This window comes from Molothrus aeneus, chromosome 8 (assembly GCF_037042795.1).
Source record: "Molothrus aeneus isolate 106 chromosome 8, BPBGC_Maene_1.0, whole genome shotgun sequence".
Lineage (NCBI taxonomy): Eukaryota > Metazoa > Chordata > Aves > Passeriformes > Icteridae > Molothrus > Molothrus aeneus.
In genome coordinates, this window is record NC_089653.1 from 12,863,026 (window position 1) to 12,875,095 (window position 12,070).

Consider the following 12,070-nt stretch of genomic DNA (forward strand, 5'->3'; position numbering starts at 1 on the left):
CACTGTGCTTAGGTGTGCCAGGAATTTCACTTCAAAAATTGTAGCCTGGGTAGGAAGAACATCCTTCCAGCTCACAGGCCCTCTCACCTGTCATTTTCCAGAGACAACACGTTCTAAAATGCTTCACAACATGTATTGCATGTCCTTGCTGATAGGTCATAGCAGTGTCTAGAAAAACCACTGCAACCATTGAATCCTTCCTGCTCTGGGTGGAACAGGAGTGGGGTTTTCCCTGACCCACACCACTACAAACTTCTATCTGGGAATCCGAAGTCCCAGGTGCTTTGTAACCTCTGAAGTGTTAGCTCTGCAGGGCTCTTAGAGTTTATGCCTAAATTAAATACTGCAGAGTTATCTGATAATGAAGAATAACCCACTAAGAGTAAGGATCCAATTAAGAGGCTTGGTAAAATCATTTGGTAAGACAAGTGCTTGAATCCTCCAAACTTCAAAAGTTAACTTCCTAAATTCCCCTATTCTCTCACTCCACAAGTAAGCACAGCTCAGACATGTGAGAGCATAGCTTTTCTCATACAAAGGCTTCTGGTTTTCACTTACAGTGAATTCTTATTTCCAGCACAGAGGAATATTTTTCCTTGGTGATTCTTTCCTGTATATAATGTAGATCTGTATAAGTGATACTACAGTCTGTTTCGATTGCACCATGTTCATGGAAGGACCTTAGATCAAATGACAATCAGAACCTTAATTTTTTAAAAATTTATATATTTTCAAATACTACAGAATAATTTTGTCTCCTTGTTTGGTTTTTCTCAGAAAGTATCTCTGTGTTTATCCTTGCTGAGCCAAGATAAACCCTGCATTGTCTGAGCCTTTCTGCGTGCCTTGTGGAGGCTGGTTAGTTGCTTGGGATCTTGCATGGAGGTTGCTTACAGGTGTAACTTCAGATTTTCTTTTTTTTCCTGTGAGGATCTTCTTGCCATTCACTGGAATCCACTGGAGATTTGTGTTTTCCTGCTGTGGAGAGTGTGAGGTGGGCAGAGAGATGTGCTCACTTCCCAGGCCCGGGACAGACTCCAGCTCTAAAGCTGAGGCTTGATGCAGGATGCAGGAGTCCTTGCTACCACAGTGGCCCTGTGCCCTGAGGGAGCCCGGGGGCTGGGAGGGAGGGAGGGAGATTGCAGGCAGACCACATCCAATAATTAACACCTAACTTTGAGGTCAGTTATTGCTTACTTGCATTTCATTATCGTGGAGTACTCACAGCTCAGGGAGTTTTGGCAGTTATTTGCCAGTTCTTATTAATAAGTAATCACTACTGGGGATTGTGCTGGCTCATTCAGTAGATTTATAGTGCTGCACTGAGGCATGAGGCTGTTTGTTAATATCTGTTCTTTCTTTCTTCCTTCCCTCACCAAACACATAGCCTTTATTTAAACTTATTTTAATGAAGACTCACAGGTAAACTGTGCTCAGGTCTGCTGTTTTGAAAAGCCTGTTAATAGTGGGGAGAACGGATGGTCCTGTAATGAAGTCATTTCACATTAAGCTCAGGGCTGGATGGATGCCAGAAAAATGAATTAGTCACATGTGTGGATGGATTTTGGTTTTTATAGAGAATGGTGGAACCGAGCCAATTCTCAATATTTTTGTGCTAGTTAAAATATTCGGCAAAAGCTCTCACGTGCACACACATAATGAATAGCAATGCAAGTGTGTTTCTCCCCATGGGAACCTTTCATGGTTACGAGAAACAGAAAGGTTGAAGGCAGGGGAAATGTCTCCTTGAAGCTGGTTCAGTCTTCACACTGCTGTGCTGTTAATAATGTCCCATGGTGGAGACACTGTGTGCTGAGGACACAGGGCTGTCCTGAGCTCTGTCACCACTGTGACACTCAGCAGGCCTGCTCACCTTGCCTGCTTGCCTCATATATCAGAGCTACCAAGGCTTGATCCCCTCCAGGATCACTGTGCTGTGCTCTCCTGAGGTGAGAAACTGAGTGGAACTTGCAGACTGAGCTTTCAGAAAATGGTTGATAAAATAATGAAAAAAAGCCTGAAAAGACTTGATGTAGATGGCTTATGTTGAAAGGTTGGGTAATTTGTATCTATACATTTCTTTTTAAAAAACCCACATGTTTGTGTCCACTGCTAAATCTTGATGTTTTGGAATCCAGAAAAGAAGATGTTGAGTCAGATTGAAGTCTTGGTGAGGAAAATGGCTGTTAGGGTGTTAATCTCCTGAATGATGTGCTCCTCTTGGATCTTACAAAGATATCTTCTTTCAGGCAACATAGATTGTTCAGGAATGTAGATTTTAAAGTTAGCACAATAAACTTTGAGCTGTCTTTTGCTGTCAAGAACAGCAGAATTCTGACATTTCAGTTCAGTTTTCTGTGTTCTTTTAAATTTCTTCTTGAAATTACTCATTCCTAACACAAGGTTAACATACATTTATGAAACTAAAGTCATAGTCTCTACCCACTTAATTTTTAATTAACTTCATCTCAGGCTTTTCATTTTTTAAAGGTGTTATGGAACTGATTTCTGAGGAGCTAAATAGTGAGTGGAAGTTATTATAGGGGAGGTGGGAGGAATTAATGCCCTGAATGAAGGTCCAAATTGGATAGATTTAGTCCACAGCCATGTTAATTTAGAATCACAGAAAACTGATTTTGGTGGGGAGTAAGATATAGGAGCCATTTTATCTTAGTTAATTTACTTGTTCTAAGGCAGGATTAGCTGTATTTGTATTTTGTCTGGCATGCATTCATTCAAATGCTTCTTTGAGTGCTCTGAGGTAGTGAGGAATCCAGACAACCCATTGCAGCATATTGCTTCCTCATTCTTAACTCCTAAGACAGGAAGGACCTACGTGATATTGACCTTCTTTTTTCTGCAGGATCACTCCATGGTCTGGGTTTGCAAAGAGGTTTGAGATGTTTCCTTGGAAAGTCCTTTATAAGTGTAAAATAGGAACAACTTTGGGGCATGCTTGCATCATTAATTCATCGTGACTTGCTTTTGTTCAGGGCTTTTATGAAGGAAGTGTGTTATATTCTTAATGGCAATAATTCAAGAAAAATAATCTGATTGATCAAGAAAAATGTTCCTAGCATAAAAACCACTGCCCTGTGCAGTATGAAAGCAAAGTTAAAGGAAGATTTATTGGTTGTTGTGCAGGTCTGACTTGGAATTGCAGTTTAAGTGCTATCACCATGAAGACAGACAAATGAACACAAACTGGCCAGCTTCAGTCCAGGTCAGCGTTAATGCAACCCCACTTACCATCGAGCGTGGTGACAACAAGACATCTCATAAACCTCTGCACCTAAAGCACGTCTGCCAGCCAGGGAGAAACACCATTCAGATTACAGTGACAGCGTGCTGTTGTGTAAGTACACCCAGCTCAGGGCTGCAGCTGCTCATGCTGACTCTGCTATTTACAGCAGTTTGCAAATGTTGCCTTAGCTGAAAGAGCCATATTCTCATTTTTTCCCATGTCTTTTTCTGGTAAGGTTTTTATTTAATGATGTTGACACATTCAGAGTGCTAATATGGAAATTTTTGCTGCTTAATTGTTGCAGAATGTAGTGGCGTCCTTCCAATGTCTCTGACAAGGTTCATGGCCTAGGGGAGGGAGTTTTATCTCCTACCTTCTCATGTGTGCCTGTGTAACAAGGGGGCTGAAGCCTGTTGATGTAGACGTAGATGATTACAATGAAGACTGTTGATGGTACTAATTTCATTTACACAGTGTATTAAACGGTCTTTGGTTTGTCATGAAAACATCAACATTGGTGCTGGTGATGAATTTTCAGTACCTTTCCAGATGAAAAACTCATATTCAATGATGCAATCTAGACCATTCAGCTTTCCCCTTTCTCCTTTTCCATGGGTTAGTTACTCTTGGGGATGAGCACTGTATTTTTAATGCAGACTGTTCTGCAAATCCAGTCAGAGCTTCTGACTGTTCTCTTGTCTCTGACAATAAAGCAAGCTGCTAGCTCTCACAAGGTCAGGATGTGAGGCATTTTGACAAGAAGCCATCCACCCATTTTTCTTTACTTCACACGGATGTTTCCCTACATAATGTCATTTATCTGGTGGCAAAGAGCAGGGGGCAGCATCCTGTGAATCCACAATGAGCTCTGTGTTGGGTAAGAAGATTCATCTGATTCCAGGCACATCAGTTGCAAATTGTTTTCACAACTTCCAGCGTAGTCTGAGGACAGGCAGGTAGGCTAGGCTGTGTCAGACAGTCCAGGGTTTTAAAAATAAACCCTGAAGTCAGATATTAATATGTCAGCTGTACATATACTGAATATTAAGGAGGGAGAAAATGCAGAAGATCCTTGCTTTTTTTAAAGCCCTTCTATACATTAAGCGTGGAGCTACTGCACAGTGTGCAGAATATCCATAAGGGAGCGTGTGTGCTCAGCAGAGCAGAACCAGCTTTTATGTTTAAGCCTCAGGCTCTCACAGAAACCAAGTGTCCAAGGGAAGAGTGCAGCTCAGTTTGGGAGTGCATTTAGCACTCCCAGACGTTTAACCTGTGTGCTGGGTTCTCTTCCTAACAAAAGGTGTTTCCTTGCAGTCGCACTTGTTCGTGTTGCAGTTGGTGCACCGGCCATCGGTTCGCTCCGTACTCCAAGGTCTGCTGAAGAAACGCCTCCTCCCAGCAGAACATTGTATCACCAAGAGTGAGTTTGCCTTCTGTGGGGGTGGTGATTTCCCAGAATGTCTATGTTCAGTTGTGATAAGCTATTTCTACACCAGATTTACTTGTTTACTGATAACCTTAAGCTGTACTTAAGGAATTTGCAGAACATGATGTGGATAGATGAATGGCTATTTGGGTGGAGGTAACAAAGTTTCACGGACACAAGCTTAGTACCTAAAGAGGACTGTCCTATTCCAGAAGAATCTCTCTGGCTTTTCCTCCATATTTGTTTTTGACTCATCAATAAAGAAAGGCTAATTCTTTATTTGTCTAGGGCTGCTTTGGGTGCTTGTATGACACTTAATTTGATTAATAATATAGCTGATATGCATGTGTGATGGTTTTTCTGTTCAGGAGAATGTACTAAATTACACAGAAGACACCTGTGTGGGTATATTGTTCATTCAATTGTCCCTTAGATATTGAAGGCATTTCTTAAATGTTGAAGAAATGTCAGATTTCAGTGTTAGAACTTACAATACACTTGTGCTTTCTCACCTTCTTCCGAAACAGTCAAGAGGAACTTCAGCAGCGTAGCAGCTTCCTCTGGCAATGCAACACTAAATGGGGAGGATGGGGTGGAGCAGACTGCTATCAAAGTGTCTCTCAAGTGTCCAATCACATTCCGGCGGATCCAGCTCCCGGCCAGGGGTCACGACTGCAAGCACGTACAGGTGAGTGGGTGCCAGTGCCTGGCAGGGTCCCTCAGCCACGTGGTGGTCCAGTACCTTCAGTGTGGGAGCACCCAATACATGGCATTTGTTCTGTCAGCCCCAATAGTTAACTGTATGATGTTTAATGTAGAGGAGAAAAGTAAGCTGTTTGGTTTAGTTTTCAGTGCTAGGAGGCTTTTTTCATGTCAGTTTTACTTTTGTCTAACTGCTTCATTTAATACAGTATTTTCCTTTTGTTTTGTCTGGTTTGTTTTTTTCCTTTTTTGTTTTTTTCTGATACCTAGTGCTTTGATCTGGAATCTTACTTGCAACTGAACTGTGAAAGAGGAACTTGGCGGTGTCCAGTATGCAAGTAAGTGCATCCATACTACATAAAATGCAGTTGTACACAATTTGACCAAATTTGGATCCTATTTAAAATCATGAAGGAGAGAAGAAGGAAGTTCTAGGAAATAAGGTTATATACCACATTTACTTAAAGAGCATAAAGTCCAATGAGAATTCCTGAAATATTTTACCACCCTGGATTATTAGAAATTCAAAAACATGTAACAAGATATTTCCTCACAAGATTTCATTACAGATCATCCATGGGTTGTATAGGGTTCAAAAGAGGTTCAAATATTTACATTGATAAGGTAGATATCTACAATCCAGAATAAGGCTGATTTTTTTTAAAAAGTAAAAAATTTCCAAGGAGCAAAAGCTGCAGTTGTTGCTTAGGGAAAAAGAGGGATGGATACCTGGGTATAATTTCAAGCTAATATTTTAACCAATGAGTTAGTGTACTGCAGATGAAATGGAAGAAGAACTTGGAAGTGGTTACAGACTGTCCATCCTTATGTTTAACTGGGCAGAAAACCCAGCAGAATGTCTGCAGGCCAGTTCAGTGTCTGCAGCCTCCTGTGCTCCCGGCACAGGGTTGGGAGTGGGCTCCAGCCTCAGCTGAGGAGCCAGGGCTCTTCAGCTCCAGCAGCTGTGGCTGTACCAGCCGGCCCTGGCTCTGCACAATCTCCACTTGGGTCCTTGCTCTGACAGCCAGTGTTAGGTACAGACAGCAGTGGGTGTTGCCCATTCTGGCTGTTCTGAAGACATGGCAGGCTGGAGACGAGCTCGTTTCCATTACTGTCCATGGCTGATCTGTGCCCTAACACACAAGTGCTTTCTCCAAACTGCCCAAATCTGTTCTGTCTTCTATATTTGGCTAAAAATATCATGAGAGTTGATTATCTTGCCTTCTTAATTCATGTATTCATGCATCTAGGCTAAATTTTTGTCCTCCGTCTCTGAGCATGAGCACACCTGCATTCAGATCTGTGTGTCTACATAGCTAAATCATTTCCAGTTTTGTTTTGTTCTGTCCCCATCTGTGCTGATCTTAAGTAGAGTAGCTGTAACACTTAGTTGCTTTGCAGTAGTACTATGGACCTCAAAAAAAGAGAAAGATCTAATTTTAAAAAAATAGTGCTAACTGATGTTTACAGGAGAGATCTGCTATGTTTGAAAGTACTTCAAATTTGCAATGTATTTCACTAACAAAAATTACTTAAAGAGTGTGAACAGCTAGTGGACACACACAAGTAGATGTATCCTTATCTATTTGATGTAAATATCCTGGTAATGTAGATGTAGAACTAAAACTGTTTCCCCAAATTATTCTTTCCCTTGCAGTATTCTAACATGAAGTTTGTTTTTTTTTTTTTTTTTATTTTTTTACTTTTTAGTAAAACTGCTCTCTTGGAGGGCTTGGAGGTTGACCAGTATATGTGGGGTATTCTGAACGCCATACAAAAGTAAGTGATCTCCCTGCTGATACCCAAGACTAAGCAACTAGGAGTTATGATAATGAGTACTGAAATACTCACACCAAAATAGATCTTGGTGATTGAACTTGAATATTCCATTGCATGGTGTCTTGGGGGAGCAGGTGACAGAGTGAATCAGTTTCCATCTTCTTTGTAGATATTGTTTGGGTTATCTCTTAATGGCAGCCTCACCAGTGAAGCAGAGGGAAGAGCCAGAATGGAGGATTAAATGCTTTCTTGTATTTACAAGCAGTCCCTCTGATTCAGAGGTGGCAAACCACATTGATATGTTTGGATTTCATTGTGTGGATAAACATAGAAATGTGTTCTCATGGTTGCTTTTTTTAAAATTTGCTTTCAGCACACTCTTGAGGAGTAAGAGATCTTAATGTTGTATTACACCAGAGCATTTCAGAACATTGGTTACCGTGCAGATTCTTATGGAAACTTCAGCAGAATTGATTTAAAAATATTCAACTAAATGCTAAATTTTCACATTATTTTACAGCTCCGAGTTTGAAGAAGTTACCATTGATCCAACTTGCAGTTGGAGGCCGGTCCCTATAAAGTCAGATATTCACATCAAAGATGACCCAGATGGCATTCCCTCAAAAAGATTTAAGACAATGAGTCCAAGCCAGATGATCATGCCAAATGTAATGGAGATGATTGCAGCTTTGGGTCCTGGCCCATCACCTTACCCATCCCTACCCCCTCCTCCAGGAGGCAACAGCTCCACTGAATATGGTAACCAAGGTTAGTTCTATGGCTTTGTGCAGCCAGCTGCTCACTCTGGCCCTCAGTGGTTCAGTCAGCCTTGTGATTCAGGTGTGTCAGTGCATCCTCTCAGAGCGATGCATGAGGACAGTAAATGATATGGCTGCAATTCTGAAATTCTGAGTAAGTCTTTTCAGTTAAGGTTCATCTGTTCAATGGAGTGTATATTTTAGTAAGTATTATATCTTAGTTATATATTGTCGTATTTAATTATTTTATTTAATATTTTAAATATTTGTGCTTGTCATATTCATAGTCATGCAGCCCTCCCTGAATCAAGAAACACTGTATATTACCTTCTGTATTCATGGCCTGCCATAATAGACATATTTCTGCTTTTTTTTTTTCTGTGCATTTTCATTCTGTTCCACTCTCAAGTGAAAACATCTGGTACTACATAAGTATAAAACCTGACCCATTAACCCTGCTACTTGTGCCACTAGATTAACTTGTGGCCAGGTGAGTGACATTCCATAGGCCACCAGAAAAGGGTCAACTTGTAAAGAGCTTTTAGCTGCTTTGCGTTAGAAAATTACTTTTGAGTTCCTCTGCCCATGTGCTACCAGACTGAGGAACAGGGAACTAAATGCAGCCAATGGAGATAGGTTTTCAAATTACTGGTATGTTGTGAATAACTCAATTTTAGTGACAATTCTGAAAACATGAAACCAGAGACTGTGTCTTTTGCAAGTAACATTATATGAGTCAGTTCAGCTCTGGGAAAAGACCAACTGTTCACACTATCAGAATCCCCAAATTGATTACAAGGTGATACATGTGCTTTTTGCAGGCGTTGAAGAAAAATATAGATTGCATGCAAAATACGGTTAATTTGCTCCAGTGACTGCAAAACTGATGACAGATGATAAAACTTACAAGGTTTTCAAACAGATGAATGATTACTATAACAAAGCCAAGAGCACTGAATCACATATTTTTCCCCTATTTAGTAGGAGTAAAGTGCAGTCAGAGCCTGAGAACAGAGCTGTCTGTTCCTCACCATATTTCCAGCTCATACTCAGGAGCAGACAGGATAGCCCTGTCACATGTGGGGTTTAGGCTTGGTGTGAGCATTGCTGTTGTTGAGCAATGTGTGAGCATGACTGTTATTTTGCTGTCTTCCCCTATGGGTCCTGTAGCAGAGGTAGTGACTGCTCCTTGGAGCCCTGAGTCCCCTCTGGCAGGTGAAACCCACCTGTTTGCCCTGCAGTAGGGATGTCAGCACAGCGTGCCAGATTATCCCAAATGTCTGACAGGTCTGTCCCTCGGCACATGGCACTGCTCTTGCTGCAGAGAGGGGCTTGCTGCTGCATGGCTGTAACTCCCTGGGCATGGTGCCTTGTATCTTTATTCTCCATCAATACATGCACTGAAACTTAGTGATTGCAATTACATAATGTCCTTTGATTAACAGTTCTTCAGAGCAATGTAGTAGTAGTAGTATTACTACTGTGGTTTATGTTTGTTTATTTGGGTTTGACAGGAAGCATACTGAGGTTTAATTTGCAAACATAACAAATATTCAGTGCTACAAGACCACATTCCAGCTGCCTGCTAAATAATTATTCCTGATGCAAGGCAAGACCAGCTCTGTTCTGTGAGACTCATCCAGTTTGCAGATTAACAAAATGAGAATTAGTAAGGCTCTGCAGTATTTACATGATAGATCAAAGTCCTGACGTCTTTGAGAAGTACTCTTACATGGCTAATGACTACTATTCCTCCAAGATTAAACTTCTGCTTGTGAAGCTGTGCTAAAGAGCAAATGATGCAACTCCTTCAGTTTGTCAGACTCCCTTCTTGAGCTGAATATTTAAAACTGTGGTACTTCTACTGACAAACTGCAGGCTCTCTGTGCAAGCTCCAAAGCCGTTTTGTTATTTCAGAGCTCAGTATCATCCACTTCAGTTGCTTGTATGAAATAGGTGAATAGTTTTAATTCACTTTTTGCTGTTCATAGCAAATAAGCCACTAGAGTTGATATCCGAGTTAGAAGTGTTAAGAGAGGAATCTTGACAAAAAATATGAAGAGTAAAATCCCTGTATTGGGATACCTGCTTGCTTTAGAATTCGGGAGATCCCTGGGCTGAGGTGGGCTGGATCCCTATGGACAGTGGTCATACAGTACTTGTCCTGCGGAGCAGCAGGGGACTCCAGGCCTGCTTCAAGATGTGTGTGTAAATCCAGTCAGTAAATCCAGTGAATTTTGTAAGTTTTTTGGGAGCCCCAATTAGATAAGAACACCTCTTCTATGCAATTTATGAAGGGATAGAGTAGAGGCTGTGCTATGATGTGGTATTGTGGCATCTTCCAGATTCACTTCTGTCAATTACTTTCATCAGAAGCTGAAGCAGTGCTACAGTCTTATTGAGTGTGTAGAAGCACAGCCATAAATAACACAGGTGTCCTATAAATAATCTGGGACTTGGGCAGTCAGTCTCAGTTACACTGAGATGCTTCCAGATAGGAATATCCCATAGAATTTAATATCCTGTTTACTTCTCGGCATGGTTAAGTTTATGTGGTGACTTGGCAATAGTTTTTCAAAATGTCAGCAGTTTTCAATTAGTTCCAACTCATAAATAAATTATTGCAGCAGCCAGTGTTTGGAAGCCAAGTGCCCTGTCCCCACTCACTCAGCACTGGGGGCACAGCTTTGTCAAGTTCAGTGTCACAACTCCCTGTGCTGTGCAGGAGAGCACACATCACACAGCTCCTGCAAGATACTCAGAGAGATCAACCTTGGAAACAAATCACATCTGTTTCTCTTTCAGGCAACAGTTACCAAGGTCATGGCAATTTTGACTTCCCACATGGGAATCCTGGTGGCACATCTATGAATGACTTCATGCATGGGCCACAGCTGTCACATCCCCCAGACATGCCGAGCAGCATGGCAGCTCTGGACAAACCTCTCAGTCACCCCATGCAGGAATCTGTAAGTAATGGTGCTGGGCACGTAGGTTCTCCTTGGTGGGGGTAAGGAGCTCTCATCCAGCCGATGGACTCACCTTAGGAACTGCTTTTACTTTCTGTGGGTTCCTCACTTGGGAAGTTGGTGAAATAGAGTAGTCTTGAGAAATGCCAGAAATGCCAATTTTTAGTTTCTGGCCATTTTGAGGTTTTGGGGAAGCATTTCTGCACTTTTTGAATTGTCATTTAAGCTTGTTTATCTGAAAGAAAGAACCTGGCTCAGTGTGCTTGTATTAATCATTGTGCTTTGCTCTGACACATGAAAAAAATTGTACTTCATTCTCTAGGCCAGCAGGACTGTGAATATCCATCTCCAAGAGACAGCTTGTTAAAGCAAGGTATTGGATGACTTCAGAGCAGGGACAATATCTTCCCTGGCTTTTTCTCTGAGGGCAAAATTTGCATCAAAGCATTTTGTGGGGGAATTCTACTCAAGTAGCATGAAAGGCACTTTTAAACTTTTGGTAATAGGACAAGCTTGCAGATTTCAAGGAGAGACACTGCCACTGGTCTGAAAATATCAATGTAAGGGACTGAAAAGTAGAGGTTCCTCAGGTCTCAGATGGTGAGGCAGAACTGTGTATTGGAAAAGCAGCTTGCTCAGAGCACTGAGTTTTCTATACAGAACTTTATATATCTCCAGAAAATGCAGTACTGCAGCAACTAGGTGGTAGAAAAGCTACCAGCAGCATTTAGCTCTTAGGCATGGTTAGTCATCTATTTTAGCTCTGTGTGTGGGGTGTGTATACATCCTTTTATGTTCATTTAAGTTGCAGAGCAGGGGGTTTAAAGTGCGCTGTTACTGCACAGGAAGGATGTTTAACTTGACAAGTCATATGTGCCGTGTCTTTAGTGAATCCTAGAAAGTACAATTTCAGAATGTAATGAGGAAACATGGTAGCAGATGCTCAGCAAAATCCTACTCAGTCAGTGTCTCCTCTAGCTGGCAGTGGGTTTTCCAAGGAGGATGGTGAGAAATAGAAGAGAGTGGAGAAAGAGTTCTTCGTATAGTTTGGAGAGAGTCCAGGTACCAAGCCTGTCTGCAGAGGAAGAGTCCAGAAACTGTAATCACTTTACCACTTTACAGGCTGATAAATGAGGACAAACATGCTGTAGTTTTGCATTGGCAAATTCTGCATACACAGCACAGAGTGGTC

The 12,070-nt window shown here is 41.5% G+C and overlaps 1 protein-coding gene across 6 annotated transcripts in view; it reads left to right on the top strand.

Moving 5' to 3' along the window:
* The window catches only part of ZMIZ1 (zinc finger MIZ-type containing 1), a 337,858-nt gene that overhangs the window by 312,948 nt on the left and 12,840 nt on the right, over positions 1-12,070 (top strand). For all 6 annotated transcript variants that reach the window (XM_066554169.1, XM_066554172.1, XM_066554171.1 and 3 more), the window contains 7 exons: positions 3,145-3,355; positions 4,559-4,664; positions 5,198-5,358; positions 5,643-5,710; positions 7,083-7,151; positions 7,672-7,919; positions 10,715-10,878. In XM_066554169.1, coding sequence (XP_066410266.1) covers positions 3,145-3,355; positions 4,559-4,664; positions 5,198-5,358; positions 5,643-5,710; positions 7,083-7,151; positions 7,672-7,919; positions 10,715-10,878 — 1,027 coding nt within the window. The remainder of the gene's footprint in view (positions 1-3,144; positions 3,356-4,558; positions 4,665-5,197; positions 5,359-5,642; positions 5,711-7,082; positions 7,152-7,671; positions 7,920-10,714; positions 10,879-12,070) is intronic.